Here is a 16,423-nt window from a genome sequence, read left to right as displayed (position 1 = left end):
GTCAAAAAGGACTAGTGAATGGAAGGAATGTAAGAGAGAGTGATCCAGAATGAAGGCTACTTTGTTTACTATGTAATGGGAATTCCAAAAGTGGACAGGATTTCAACTGGGATATGGGTAAGATAGAGTTTAAAAAAATGGGAATCAGAGAACCAGGTATTAGAATCAATAGTATGTTCTTATAGTACAGTAAGTGAGTAATCCAAGAATAAGGGGAAAACAGGTGGTGGAAAATTATTATCCACAAAAAAAAAGTAATATGTGGCAAGTGGATAATACTGCTCAAAATCTCTGCATGTAGATTTTAGAGGAACAACTTTAAGACATTCTTATATGGTAATTCAATATACCATACAAATGGTATTGGCTCTACAATTTGGAATAATGGAAAAACCAACACTGACTTAGAAGCCAAAAGAAAGACCTAAATTTTCATTCAGGTTCTTTCACTAACTAACAACAAATCATTAGCAACCTACAACCCCTCCTGAGTCTATTTTTGTTCATCTGTGAGATGTCAGAATGATGATCCGTAAGGATCTGTCCAGTTCTGAAACTGTAAAATTTTGTGAGTTCTACCAAGGTAATTTAGAAAAAAGATAATAAAAGAATTAAAAGTTTTCAAATCTGATGATATGTTTGCCAACAAAATATTAAACAGATTGTGTGAACAAGATGGAAAACTAGACAGTTTCTCTGAGCCCCCTCAACCTCTGAAATCTCTACAAAATAGAAATTATGCACCAAAGATAAAGAAACTTCAGCTAACTCTATGATCTAAAACCACCCAGAATCCCCCAAAGAATTTTAAGAAAAACTAACATAATTTTATGCTGACTGACCATGAATGAGTTCACTTAATACCCCTCCTCCACATCCCAATCTAGCAGCAGCAAAGATTCACTAGAAGACACACAGATTAGACACAGCTGTAAGAGCTTGCAACAAAACCCCACAGCCCAAGCCAAAACATAGATCTTAAATAACCCAATCTTGGAAAAGGGCATAAATCTCTCTGTAGAGAAACTACTAAAGAAAAAAAGATCTCTAACCCTAGAAATAAACAGGAGAATTGGATCAAACTTTTAGAAAATAGTTAGTACTTATATTTAACAAATTATTCACAAAAATTTTACCAAACACCTTACCAAAATCTCTTTATGAGACAAATATACTCCTAAAATCTAAAGTAGAGAAAGATTAAACACACAAAAACTATAGATCAATATCCCTAATGAACATTTACTCAAAAGCATTAAACAAAAATGCTGGTAACATATCTACCAACAATGCAAGAATAGTACAATATTAAAAAAAATTATCAACTAAATTAATTATATTAAAAGCCAAACATGGAAACTACATGACTATAATAACATATATGGGGGGGGGGGGAAACCTTTGACAAGATACAAAAGTTTTTTAGTTAAAAAACATATGCAGAGGGACCTTTTTATTAATATCATAAAAATATCTATCTAAAATCAAAAGCAAGTAATCATCACATGTAATGGAGATACACTAGAACCTTTCCCAACAAATATACAAGTACTATCATTTAATATGGTTCTGGGAATCCTAACAAAAACAGTAAGACAAAAGAAATAAACAGAATAAAGATAGGTGAAGAATAAGATTAAAACCAGTTAATGTTCATGATGTGATGATTTTCTTGACAATTTTTAGAGAATCACCAAAGATACTAGCTAAGACAAGTTTCAGCAAAGGCTGAAACAAATCCTCAAAAATTAGCAACATTTCTTTATGATAAAAAATAAGAAGCAATAATAGAAAGGGAAATCTCATTCCAAATAACTACAAAAGGCATAATACATCTGGGGAACTACTTACCAAAGCACACAATAAGACTTATACAGAATGAATTACAATGTATTCCCTTAAAAAAAAAAAAAAACAACTTAAATAGTTGGAGGAATATTCAATGCTTATTGGTAGGCCATAGCAATATGGTATGCACATACACACACACACATATGCAATATAATAAAAATGATAATATGACCCAAAATTATTTATGCTTTTAAATCCATATTTTGTCATAAAATTATCAAGGTGATATATTTACAGAACTTGATAAAATAATATTAAAATTCATCTGGAAAAACAAATCTAGGATATCAAGGATAATTGTGAAAAGAAGTAGGGAAAAGGGAAGAAAAGCATTTCAGACCCTAAACTATATTACAACGCAGAAATCACCATAACCATTTTGCACTGATTAAAAAGAGACAAAATGAAACAAACTAGACAAGGGAGAATCAGAAACAACTTAATTCAATAACCCAATGTTTGATAAAATAGAAAATACAAATTTCCTTAGAAAAAACTGCACATATAATGAAAACCTACAAAAATTGAAAAGTAGTCTAACAGAAATTAGGCTTTGACCAATAACTTACATCACATTCCACAATATATGCTAAATAGGTGACCTTAAAATTAAGCTTAACGCTATAAAAAAAATTAGAAAAGAAATATATCAACTACTTGTCAGAGCTATGGATAGGAGATGAAATCTTAAACAAGAGGTAGATGCAATACATATGATAAAACATAACTTCCAATTACTTCAAACTGAAAAGCTTCCACACAGACATTAATACACTGAGCATAGGAAGAAATCAATAAGGACAAAAAAAAAAAACCCTTTGCATCAAATTCCTCTGATAAGAAAGTTATATGTGTGTAACTGTCATTCTCCAATAGATAAATAGTCAAAGGATATGAACAAATAGTTCTCAAAAGATGAACAGGAAAGGATTTACAAATACCTGAAAGAATGCTTCCCTAATAAAAGAAATGAAAATCCAAACAATTCTGAGGTTTTTATCTTACATCCGCAAATTGGGAAAAATGACCTCCGAAATGGAATAAAAAATGTTGGAGGGAATTTGAAATGATAGGCCCAATAATTCACTGCTGTCAGAAACATGAAATGGTATAATCGTTTTAGAAAGCAATTTAGAAGTAAGCAAATAAAATGAGGATTTTTATTTAAAATATTTGAAAACTCTTTGAACCAGAGACTATTATTGGTCTTATACTACAAGAAAACCATCCATAAAAAGAAAATACCCATATAAAACAAAATATTTGTACTACCACTTTTTGAGATACCTAAAAATTGAAACAAAATCAGCAGGGGAATAGCTAAACAAATTGTGGTACGTAAAATTATTGTGGAACAAAAAATGATGTATGTGCTGAACACACACACAAAAATAAAAAAGATGAAAAGATCTATATGAACTGAAACAAAATGAAGCAGAGCCAAGCAAACAATAAATAGACTAACCACAACAATATAACAATATAAGTGGAAAGAACTACACAACAACAATCTAAAGTGGATGTTAACAAAATTATAAAAACCAAGCAGGAATCAATTGAAGATATATGAGAAAATACAACTCATCCCTTCCAGGAGGTAAGAGGAACACAAGTATATTGCACCTGTTTTAGACTTTTTAATGACGAACTGTGTTGATTTTTTATATATGGAGTATATATAAATATACAGAATTATTATGTTTAGAATTTATATTTAAAATCATCCTTGTATTCATAGCACTTTGTACAGTGCCTAGAATGCACCAGGTGATTAATTAATGCTTGCTGGTTTGACCTGATGTAAAGGTAGTTTCCAATTTTATAAGCAAGTCTTCTGTTTCTTAGGGGAAAATACTCAAAATTGTTATTTCTGACAATGGTTTGGTTCCTAGGCTAGTCCACAAAAGCCTCATTAATACAAATTTCAAATGTATCCCTCAAAACAGTAAAGTCATCCCTTTATTCCTTTGTCCTACCCATAATTTGTTATACTAAAAATAATAGTCTCTTTCAGCACTGGGCCACTTTAATGGTATTCTCTCAAATATTAGCACTCAAAAGTAGATCAGAATCCGGTGCTGGTTTAGGGGAAAGAACTTATTCTTAAGGCTCAAATAATCAAGGTCAGCCACCAACAGTAGGAATGAAATAAGATCAGTAGCAGGCCTCCACCACTCATGATACTGGGTAAATGACAGTCCTGAGGAAAGCAGAGATCCCTCTAAGTGTGGAGGAATCGTGCACAGCTGTACTTTCTCCAAAGGAAAAGGGAAAGAATATCCCACCGTCAAAAAAGGAAAAGGGGGTTTATGTTCCAGGAAATCCTATTGAATCTATAATTTTTATTTCTAGTAATCTCTATTATGATTCCCATTTTACAATTGAATAAACTAGTATGTCTAGTTAATACAGTTTCCAAGAATGACATTATTCTGTGATTTCAATAGGAAAACACTCTGAGTTCCAAATACCAGGATAACACTCTCCAGGCAAAAAAAAAAAAAAAAAAAAAAAAAAAGGGGGGGGGAGGGAAGGGAAGAGTGGTTTTGAGTGTATAGATCTCACTACTATCCTAAACAAACATTTTCCATTTTAAAATTTGTTTCAAAAATAGCATTTCTCTTTTCTCTTACTTATTTTCTCCATCTTTCCTGAGTAGTAATTGGAAACAAGAAAAGAGGAAGAGATTGTAACACAGATTTCAAAGTTTCTGGACTTCTATTCCTAGAGTCTTCCCTTTTATCTAATATTTTGAGGTTCCTTTAGATGATATTATATGAGACCTCTCTCTCACAAGTAGTCAGAAAACTCAATTAGGTATCCATTCACATAGTATCAGCTGTCTTATCAGTTTTATCACCTTGAAATCAATAGACTAAACAGAAATTCAGCTCAGTTCTAAGCAGTAACACCTTTTATGTATAAATTTATTTTATAAATATATGTGTGTTCATAAAACACACATAGTATTTTTCAATATTATATAGCTTGCAAATATACTACATGTGTGTGTACATACATATAAACACAGAAAAACATGTACTAAATAACATGGCTTATTTGTTTTGGAAGTAAGGATCCTCCAACAATGTAGATCAGGAGTTGTTTTACAACTTAAAATTCAAATAAGTTTTTGGGGAACAATACAGTCTATGTAAGAGGCAAAACTAGTTGCCTATCCATTACACCAAATATCCACTTCTCAAATGAGATAATTTATGTAAAAATATTTTGAAAGCCTATCATAGGCTGCAAGGGATCAAAGAGTCAATTTGCTATCATGGTTCATGATATTCAACTTCCTAATTTTATAGATAAGAAAAATAGACATAAATGAGGTTAAATATTACACTAAATCAAAATTACAAAAATTTGAAACCTAGGTCTTGCAAGTGTCAGTTGCAAATAAAGTATTCTTTGTACCATGGCACATTGATATATCAGCTGATACATACGTACATAACACATACAACGTACATACAAACAGTAAAATTTCAATAATGTAAACTCAAGTCATTAAGTTGTAATCATTTTGATTAGTGCAAAGCTGAACTTCAAACTCAAAGATGAAAAATTTATTTACTAATAAAAGAATTAGATCAAACAAAAATTGTAAAGAGGATTGTTAAAATATAAAGGAACTTTTAAGTATGTCAGAAATGCTATCAATGCAAATTTTTTTTGTAAACTTACAAATAACATAAGCTCAGTAACAATATATTTAACTACTTATGAAAGCAAATGCCTCCTATCTATAAAATAGTAGCAGTTTTATATTTTATATGCACTTTAAAACAGTAAGACTATTCCCCTAAAAGTATAGTGTATCAATGAAAGTATTGATCTTACATAGAGGGGTGAGAGAGGGATAAAGCCACAAGTGAGAAAGGTAAAGAGTTGAGGAAGGAGAAGAAGCATTAAACACCTACTATGTTTGTCATGAACTGTGCTAAGTGCTTTAAAATTATTATATTATTTGATCCTCACAATAACCATGGGATATAGGTGCTATTATGATTCCCATTTTACAACTGAATTAACTAGTTAAGTGAGAAGTTGCTGAGGGTCCCCACAGCTAATAAAATCTCTAAAACCATATTTGAACTTGTCTTCCTGAACTCTTAAACAGGCTGTATTGTTCCTTCAAAACTTTCTTTATACACACACACACACACACATATATATATATATATATATATGCTGATCTACATTGATAGTGTTTACTTTTAAAACAAATAAAACAAAATGTTATTTAAGTGCATGTGTTTGTGTCTGCATTTATGTGCATATGTATATTGTGTTATATATGTATATAAAATTTATATAATATGCTATATATAATATACATAACATACATATAATTTAATGATTATATATGTTTATATACACATAAAATACATACATATATATTATATAATATGTACCTCAGAGGTGTTAGCTGCTTAGAACCAAGCTGAACTTTCCTTTAGTCTAGTGGTTTCTAAGTGATAAGACTAATCAGATAGCTAATATTATATGAATGGATACCTAAATGAGTTTTTTGACTACTTACGCCCCAAACTCTCTCTCTCCACTATGCCATCTAAATGACTTAAGAGATAGAAGCACTTGTTCTAGATAAACTTTCTGACTTGGGGAATGTCAGAATCTCTATGCTTGAGTGTCCACATTTATAACAAAGATATAGAACTAAATTACCTAAGGTCTTTTCCAGCTTTAAATTCTGAAATACTACAGATATTATTATCCTTTTCACACTGGACTTCCCTCCAAAATATGCAGTTTTACACTCTATGGCAAACCCTCTATGTGGATAGTTTAGAGCAAAAAACCAAAAGACTCAGGAATTTTAACGGCCTGTCCTTCTGTTTACTCAACAAAATGAAAAGTTTGTAGTAGATCAAAGGTATCAAATTGGGCCAGCAAAACTCTAGAGTGTAACCTGAACCAAATTAAAATGTAATTAGGGAAAGTTTAAAAAAAAAAAAAGTACAATACAACTTAGATAATATTAATTTGTGATTTTCTCAAATAATATGCAGCCTCAAGAGATCATTTCTATTTGAGTTTACCAGACCCTTTCCAGTTTTAATAGATGCTCCTAAATTTATAGAGTAATATACAGTAGGCTTCTCCATCTTCCCATTAATGCATTGCCCTCTAAAATGAACGATTCTCTTTAGTTATATAGATTTGTTCCCATAAACATACCATTCTCATTCCCAATCTTGTGTTTTTACTCATGTCTTTCTTCAAATCTAGACTATCACTGGCCTTCTGGCTCCATTACATTGGATTTTTCCTTATTTATCCTTGGCTTTTACCCTTAGCTCAACAACAAATTTCTTGAAGACAAAAGCCAAAATACCTCATTAATTTAGAAATGGGGGAACCTTAGGTAATTTGGTCCAAAACAGTCATTTTAAAGATGAGTAAACTGTGACTTGGGTTAAGTCTCTTGGCCATAAAATGTCAGTTAATAAGTAGCAGAAACAAGATGCAAATCCAGATCAAAAGCTCCTCCCTTCTAAAACATGGTATTCTCCCTTTACTCATGTTAGCATTTCAAACTCTCTGTCATTCTGTCAATCATTCAGTTTTGTGCCATCATCTTGACTCCTAAGCCAAAAAAAAAAAAAAAAAAAAAAAAGTAAGTCTTGTTCAGCTCATTATACAATCACATTCCTTCCCACACTCCAGAATGGCCAAATTAACCTTTTTGTTTATTACACAGAACCTCTTATTGTCTCCCTGCCTAGAAAATGCTCTCCCCTCTTCTTCCAGTTTTAAAATCTAGATTTCTTTCAAATCTTTTCTTCAAAGCCAGTGTGTCCTCCCCAGCAAATATTACTTAATATATATATATATGTGTATATATATATATATATATATATATATATATATATATATATAAAATACACACACACACACACACATATAAATATGTGTACTCCCAAACATCTCAGCAATAGAAAATCACTTCTTATGAGTAATATTTTGTTCACCCATCAGTTAACTTTTAAAAGTCACACATTTCTGGTTAGTGATAGCAAATTATTTATAATCTAGAGTGGATTAATCAAGAATTTATTGAATGACTACTACATATCATATTTTTGGAATACCTAGACAGAAATAAAACAGTCCCTGCTACTAGGTCAAGGAGCCTGAGTTCTATCGGCGGAATGTTTAGGGGTAAAATCTCTTTTAACATCTCAAAAATCACAAACATAAAAACAACTTTCCCACTCCACCCACAAACGTTAAATCCACACAAATGACAAAGCAAAGAGACACCACACTAAATATTTTTTTAAAAAAAGCCCTCACTTTTTTCAACTCAAAATTAAAAATAATGAATCTCTAGAGGATCAGTTGATAGTATAATTTATTGAAAACTAAGGAAAGATTCATAATGTGATTTTAAAAATGTAGACCTAAAACATGGTAAAGGCAAAAAAAAAAAAAAAAAAAAGGCACTTGTCTGGTATCAAAATTCTAAGATTCCATAGGTGCTATTTTTTTCCCAGCAGACTTTTAGTATTTTAAAGCCAAGGTTGAGGTAGTTTTAATTCTGCTCTTATTAGCATCAGGTAACAACCATTACCCCCCCAAAACAAAAAAGCAAATATATATAGAAATCAATCAAATAAACATCTATAATCCTTCTTATTGCTAAGCACTGGGGGTACAAAAAGGAGAAAAAGAGAGTCTGTGTTCTTAAGGAGTTTACAATCTAATGAGCAAGTCACCATGCAAATAAATATATACAAAATAAGCAATATACAGGATAAATATGGAAAAATTAAGGGAAAGAAGGCACTGGAATTAAGAAGGATTAGTGGAAAATTCTTGTAGATGGTAAGATTTAGTAAGGATATAAAGGAAGCCAGGGAGGTCAGCAGTTGGAACAGAGAAAAGGAATGTTCCAGCAACCCTAGAGATAGAGTGTCTTGTTCTTGAAATAGCCAGGAAGCCAGTTTTACTGGCTCAAAGAGTACATGTTGTGATAAAGGTGTAAAAAGACTAAAAGGGGCTAGATTATGAAGGATTTTTGAATGCCAAATTATATATCTATGTCTAATCTATAGAAATTTGTGTATACATACACATGTGTGCATATGCATGTGTTATATACACATACATTTGTGATTTATAATTGTATGCATATGCACATGTAATATTTTTAGCTTCAGCTCACAAATACTGAAAGGAAAAACACAAGAGAAAATTCCATTTTATGCTCTAAGTGAGAAGACATGGCAATGGAGAATGAAATGTAAGAGAAGAGTTATAACCTTTTCTAACCTTAATGCTATATTTAGTTCCTTTAGTAATTCTACCTTCTAGCCTAGCTGACTAATGAAGTAGAGGGAAAACAAAACAAAACAAAAAAAAAATTACCACTGGCAGATCTGTGTGACCAGCTGTGCCAAGGTAAACTGTGGTTTCAATACTTGGATGAATCTGGGATCTCACTAATGTGGGCATTTCTTCCAATAGTTATGCAGCAACTTTCTCTGTGATTCTCTCATTCATGTCCTCTAAGCTAGAGGTGGGAAGGCTTAAGGGACAGGAAGGAGAGGGGAGCTTTGGAGAGCACAAGACAGTCAACCAATATTTTAAATATCTTCCTCTTAGATCTCTTGACATCACATGAAAATTACAAGCACAGGCTGATCAGTTACCCCTTGTATTATAATCATCCAACCTATTTTCTAGACACACAAGTCTGATGACATTTTTTAATGAGACTTCCCTTAATACAAGTCTTCTTTCTGACAATACCTCTTAACAATCAGATTAGCATGTATTGATTATGGATTACTATGTTCATTAGATATGCAAAATATAAATGACTCGGTGTCTAGCTTGCCTCAAGAATTTTCCAATCTCTGGGAAAGAGAATAATATGGTCCAAATGGAAAAAGTAGAGAATCTGGATTCAGAGGTTCAAATCCCAACAAAAAACCTCAATCCCTGCATGATCTTGGGCAAGGTGTTTTAACTTCCCTAGACCTCAATTCTTTCACCTGTAAAATTAAGAGAATTTACTGGATAGATGGCTTCTTAGATAGAGACCCCAGGTTTATGAGCCTTTCATAAAGATAGGCAACAGACCTGTTATTTCATTAGTGAAAGGATCTCCCAGACAAGGAAACTCCATCTATCAAAGTGGATACTCACCTTCTCTAAAACTTTCGTCTTCAAACATTTACCAAGACTAATGGGAGATTAAATGTTTCGCCCAGTCACGGAGCCAGTAAATGTTAAAAGACAGACTTCAACCCATTTGTGTCACATTTATTCCTGTCTCGGTTCTCCCTTTCATGCTATTTCCCCTGCAGGCAATGCCTATTTGTTTGCCTATACAAATTCCACAAATCCTTCAGGTATCATCAGAAATTCTGTCTATATTCTTCATTAGGAAGACAGATGTGAACATGAATCAGCATTAAAGTTCCCATTCTCACACCAGCCATTAGAATTTCTCTCTCCACTATATACACACTTCCTCTAATCTTATGAACAATATAAAATGAAAACTAAATCATGGTGTACTAGGGAAAAAATACAATAGGAATCCACAGAAAAAGGGAATTCCATTAAGGCCACAATAATAACATTTATTGGTTCAGTGTGCAGTGTGACACGATGTATAGAGAACTGACTGTAGGATTAGAGAGATCAGGGTTCAAGTGCAAACTGACATGTTGTGACTGAGAAACTATTCAAGATCCTAGGTAACTATGACCGGCAGACATTGCCTAAGGAGACCAGTTTCACTGAAGTGAATTGTTCTTGTTAGAGAGCTGGACAATGGACTTCAAAGACCATTAACAAAGTGGAACATGTGCAGAGGCGGGTGACTAAGTGGGTCCCATAACTGGCCTTGTCTACAGATATATTGAAGGAACTGGAGATGTTTAGCATATAGAAATAAGACCCAGAAGGGACAGCTAAAGAAGCTGTCATATGGAAGCTGGCTTTGAGTTATTTTCTTTAGCCCCAAAAGGTAAAACTATGAGTAATGGATGCGCAAAGAGCCTGAGACAGAATGTGACTCAATATTGGCAAATATTGTCTAACAAAGTAGCACTATCCAAAATTAAAATAGGCTACTACAGAAGATCATGAGTTCTCCATCACTGGAGAGATTCAAGAGTCAGGTAGATGACCATTTGTTTTCAACATGAATTAGACTAGATGACTTACAATCTCCGATTATTTTTGTTTTGATTTGTTTTTCCTGACTAGCATTCTACAACCTCTAAGCAGTTTTCTGTAATTTATATTATGAGTCATTTTGTCTCAACCTAATGCTGAGTTACTATGCAGCTAACTTTCTCAAATAATATGTAAGGGAAATTATAATTTTAGATTAGATATACTTGATGGTGATTCATCATTTCACTTAAGTGTGTCTTATGTGACCAAAATAGTTTTAAAACAGGAAAAATTTTAAATAAGCAAGAAGGAAACATTTGAAAGAGGAAATTGGTTTAGGAAATGTTTTTCTGAACCAAAAAAAAAGAAAAGAAAACCAATTGATGTTTTATTTTAGATATTTGTATATATTCATGCTTCATATACTCTTCTAGGCCTAGTTATGTGTATATGTAATCTAGGTATTCCAAGTACGCTGGAGCCCACTTGGAAGTTATTCCCTAAGCTTCACCTCCAATAGCTGCCAAGATTTTGTGCAAGATTCTCCTAAATCATTAACCTTTATATCAAGATTAGTCCAGATTTTAAAACAAGGGTGTCTAAAAGTACTTGTGCTATTTAACATAATTCAACAAGCATTTATTAACCACTTATTATACATCACGTTTCAGTTAGGAACAAAAACCAAAAATTTCTTACCCAAAGAGTATACATTCTATAGAGTAAAAACTACACACACACACACATACACACGTGTGTGTGTGTGTGTATATATATATATATATATATATATATATATAGTATAGACAAGTCAAAACTGGAAGGTGGAGGGGACTACTAAATAAAAGCAGAAGTCCCTAGTGTTCCAAAAGCTTCTAAACAAATCCCTTTTTCAGACACATTTCTGCTGGCTTACTCCAATTCTATACCACGTGATTACATATCATGAACAGAATACATTAACTCGGCAACCCAAATCATCCTGGTTCAGCCTTAGTACCCTTTGAAACAAGCAACAATTAAAAGGGTAGTAGAATATAGTTTGCAAAGTACCCTGAAGCAGTTATTTGGCTTGAGTTTTGATCCTGACTCTGCCACTGAGTAAATTGTTGGACTCAGAATTTACATCTGTGTGTTTTTCCTTATAAGAAAAACAAGGAGTCTGAACCAGATCATTCTGAAGATTTCTTGAAGCTCTAGCATTACATGATTTTAATATTTGTAATATTCCTTCAAACAGCCACTCAAAGACCCTCATTGCGCTAACTCCTCTCCAGTATTATCTCACTAACTAAAGGTCATTTCTGCCCATAAGTTCTCCTATCCTCTCAGCACATACAAATCCAGAGAGCTGTCTTGTTCATCCATCCAAACTGTCATTCATATTTTCAATCAATTTTGGGGGAAGCAAACTGAAGGTAAAAATATGAGCTGCCATTCTCACTGGTTTTTGAATAAATATAACTTTTTCTGAATATTAGCATGATCAAGCACATCCTTTACAAAGACCTGCCTTCAAATCAGTAATCCTAAATGACCTTTTAGAATGTCTATCAATCTATTTTATATCTTCCAAACTGATTTATAATTTATCTCTCTGGAAGGGTGGTATCGTAAAGCTGGCAGGGCAATCCCATATTATGATTCTAGTCCTGGTGGATTCTGCTATTAGCTAGCTTGTTGTGACTTTGGACAAGTCACAACTCCTCTGTGCAGAGCAGAACCCTCCTCTGTATAATAAGGGTTTTAAAATCCTGCTATTCTATATTGCAAGATTAGCCTGAACAAGAGCTGCCACCAACAATCCCAATTTATCCCAAGATTTCTCTTACTAACAACACCTTGGCCCAGACTTAGCAAAAAATGGATACTATGAGTGAACAGTTTGGAATTAGCATATTTGCATAAAATGCTTTCAAATGATCCAAATCTTATCTGGAAAAAAAAAAAATGAACTCTGGATTGCCACCTACAAGCTACCTATACCATACTACACAGCTAGATCATAAACAAAATATAAAAACCAAATAAGAGGATGAGAAAGCCAACATAAACAAGATAAAGAAAGAGTCGATGAAATGTTGCTTAGTGTGTAATTCCCCGTTCAATAAAAGGGTGTGACATCTGGCACTTTCAGGCCAGTATTTTTTTTTAAATTTAGAAGCTTCTCACCTCTTCACCACAGCGTTGATATGGGTTTAAAAAGATGTAGCATATACCTTAATATTTAATATGCACACTCCTTTACTAGACAAGCTTGCACAATTAATACATAACAAGGGTCCTCATCCGAGTTTTGTCATTAAGTCAGAACAAAACAAAGTATATTGAAAGCTGACAGTTCACTAAGTGCCAAAAGCAAATTGAGTTCTAAGAAAAACAGAAGAAGCCAGAAAGTAAGAACTATGTGTCCTGCAAGAAATGCTGTGTTGGTCGAAGGAAAGTGGTGGCTATTGGAAGGAGTCCTACAACTTAGCAAAGATCTCAAACACCAACAGCCTCAGCTTCTTTTCTTTGTAGCTATGCCCTGGGGAAGAGCAGGATGGCAAAGCCCCAAGCCGCATTGGAGAAAACACACACATACACAGGTAAGTGAGGTGCTCAGGGCTTGCAGTCTGGCTGCACACCATTAAATGAAACTACCTAGGGAGCGACTACAAGGGGCGGCAGCCGCAGGCTTGACTGTTCCACAAACACTGAGTGCCTTTGTTTGAATTAAACGCCTGCCGGGGGAGGGGGAAAAGGGGGAAGAGAGTCCAAAGTCACTCGGTGCGTGTAGCTCCAGCCCCCCAGCCCATCTCCTCCCTACTCATCCCGACCTCCTACTAGCTCCCCAAAGAGAAACTCACCCACTGTAGCCAGCGTATCGAAGTCTTGCAGCTTGTAAGCTGGAAGCTCCGGCGAAGGGGCCGGGGAGCCCGGGCCCGCCGCGGGGCTCGAGGAATGGGCGGGCTCCGAATCCCCAGATCCTGCGGACCCCGGTGTTGCCGGAGGGGGAGGGGGAGAGGGAAGAGGAGGAGGAGGAGGAGGACTCCCTTCGCTACCCCCGTTTCCTGCCCCGACCTTGGCCGCCTTAGCCGAGGACCCGGCAGCCTCCATGGGTGGTAGGATGGGGAAAGTCAGAAAACAAGCCAGAAGCCGGGTCCTCCTGCTTTTCCTCCTCCTCCTCCTCCTCTTCTTCCTCCTCCTCCTCCTCCCTCCTGGTGCCTCTCAGCACATCTGGGGGAAGGGTGGGAAGAGGGATGATGGAGGGGGCGCGGCTGGCTTTCCGCCCCCCCCGCCGGCCCGGCACGGCGGGGGAGGGGAGATGCGTGCACACAAGACACACTCAAACACACATACACACTGAGGCACGCACACAAACTTTCCCTTTCTCTAGCTTTCCGGGACGCGGCCTCGGTGCACTTTCCTGGAGACTTAGGTCAGCGATCTTCTGCCCTTGGCTGCGGACAGTCTAGAAGGAGCGGTAGCATCGGGACTGCCGGCTCCAGCCTCTGCTGGACTCCTTAGCATCTCGCCCCATTGCTCAGAGGCTCACTCCTTCCCACATCCACCCCGCCCTACGCAACCCCAACCCAGTCCAGGGCAGTCTAGCAGCCCCAAACCGCGGCAGCAGGAAAATAGGGTAGGCAGGCTGGGTGGACTTTCCATCTCAATTAGCAGCAGGAGAGGCGTAGAAAGCGCTGGAGCCTGATCTTAGGAGGAGGAGGTAATAGCTAGAAGTCCCGGGGGAGGAGAAGGAGGAGGCGGCGGTGCAGGCGGTCTTACAGCTGCTGCTGCAGCGGGAGGTGAGTCCCGAGCGGCTTGGATACAATCACGGGGACCGCGTTCTTGGTTCACTTCCGTACTTCCCTGTTTAAACCCCGCTGCCTCCACCCCACCTCCCGTGCCAGAAGGAATCCCTGAGCCCCGAAGGTTGCGAGCCAAGGACGGGGCTGAGGAGATAGTTTTATTCCCTCTTTACCCTTGGGCTTTTCCCCCCTCGGCCTTCCAGCTCTTCGCTAAAAGGAGTCTTTCAATTTAGGCCGGTTTGTTTCATTAAAAGGTAGGGGCAGAGTGTAGTGGAAAGGACCAGGGATTTTTTGAGTGAAGTACTCTTTAAGACGCCTTCCCTCAACCACGCTAGGAAACCACCGGTTTCACAGACTCGGGGAAGATCTCCAGTCAGTTCCAAATTCAAAAGACTAGCACGTCCCAGACAACAAGGAAGGGGTTGTGGGTTTTGAACGACGGTTGTGATGGCCAATGGGAAGGCGCGCTCTATTCCCTCCCTTCATATCTCTGTTTTACAATTGGCGCTCCTGTCCCTGGGAGGCGGGAAGAAAAGAAAAGATTGCAGCCAATTGAAAGACTGGGGTTGGTCCGGGGAAGAGGTGTGGTCTGTCACTCCCAGGAATCCCAGAGTCTCCGCCAGAGCGGGTTTTGTTTGCAGGTTTGTTTGACTGTTCACTCTTCCAGGTGCTTTTGGGCGAGCCGCGACCTTTCTATCTGACTGGCCGGAGTGCTGCTTACATCACCTGGAATTCAGGAGGAGGGTGTTGGGAATGGAGATCGCATGCTGAGAGGGGGAAATGGAGAGGGGAAGGAGGGTACTGAAAAGCAAAACAGTGAGCCCCAAAAGGAGTTTCAGGGAGCGTGGACCCCACGTCCATAACCCACCTTTGCAACTGTCATCCTCCAGAGAGACTTATACAATTCCCTTACCACTAAAAGGGATCTTTAAGGATTCCTTGGGCTTTACAGAATCAACATGAAATTAGCAAGGAAGAGTTACTCGAGTGGCTTATCACCATGGTTGATATACTGAAAAAAATAATTTCCTTTTCCTGGTCACGTTTTAGAAAAAAGATCCTTTTTTTTGTTGTTGTTCTAGAGCAGGAATTCTTAAACCTAGAGTCCAAGAATCTCAGTGACTCTGCGAAGTTGGGTGGGAAAATAAACTTCCACTGACCTCCAACTCAAATTTAACATTTCCTTCAATTATTTAAAAAAAAAAAAAAAAAAAAGTAATCTTAGGAGGGCTTCTTAGGCTTCACCAGACTGCCAAAGGGATCCACAATTCAGAGAAAAAAGAAATAGAACTAAAAACTAATATTAAGAGCTCCTGGCCAGAGGGCCTGTCTCCTTTCTTTGGGATGGGAGTATTCTCCGTTTCTGACTGTCATATGATAGAAAAATGGAGAGGGAGAAAGAGAGAAGTATATATGTATATGTGAGTGTGTATAAGCATATGCGAATACATATATGCATACTGTATAAAAGATGAGGATTTGGCTGATCCAATTAATTCTGATGGACAGCAAATTATTTTTTTCTCATTTCTTTTTTTGAGTGGCAGCTTTCCTGTTAAGTAGCAAGCTACATTCAAGTTTTAGTAACACATGGAAAATGAGTACTGCTAGTT

At 36.3% G+C, this 16,423-nt stretch overlaps 1 protein-coding gene across 6 annotated transcripts in view; it reads right to left on the bottom strand.

Annotated features, from left to right (window-relative positions):
• The window catches only part of PRKX (protein kinase X-linked), a 133,671-nt gene extending 119,030 nt beyond the window's left edge, over positions 1 to 14,641 (bottom strand). For 2 of the 6 annotated variants that reach the window (XM_031959034.1, XM_031959035.1), the window contains exon 1: positions 13,869 to 14,641. In XM_031959034.1, the coding sequence (XP_031814894.1) occupies positions 13,869 to 14,118 (250 nt within the window). In that variant the 5' untranslated portion in view covers positions 14,119 to 14,641. The remainder of the gene's footprint in view (positions 1 to 13,868) is intronic. The other 4 variants (XM_031959033.1, XM_031959037.1, XM_031959036.1 and 1 more) reach the window with 4 other exon arrangements.
• Positions 14,642 to 16,423: the final 1,782 nt, after the last annotated feature.

The sequence above is a fragment of the Sarcophilus harrisii genome, chromosome 3 (genome assembly GCF_902635505.1).
Source record: "Sarcophilus harrisii chromosome 3, mSarHar1.11, whole genome shotgun sequence".
NCBI lineage: Eukaryota > Metazoa > Chordata > Mammalia > Dasyuromorphia > Dasyuridae > Sarcophilus > Sarcophilus harrisii.
This window is presented reverse-complemented; position numbering and strand designations above follow the sequence as displayed.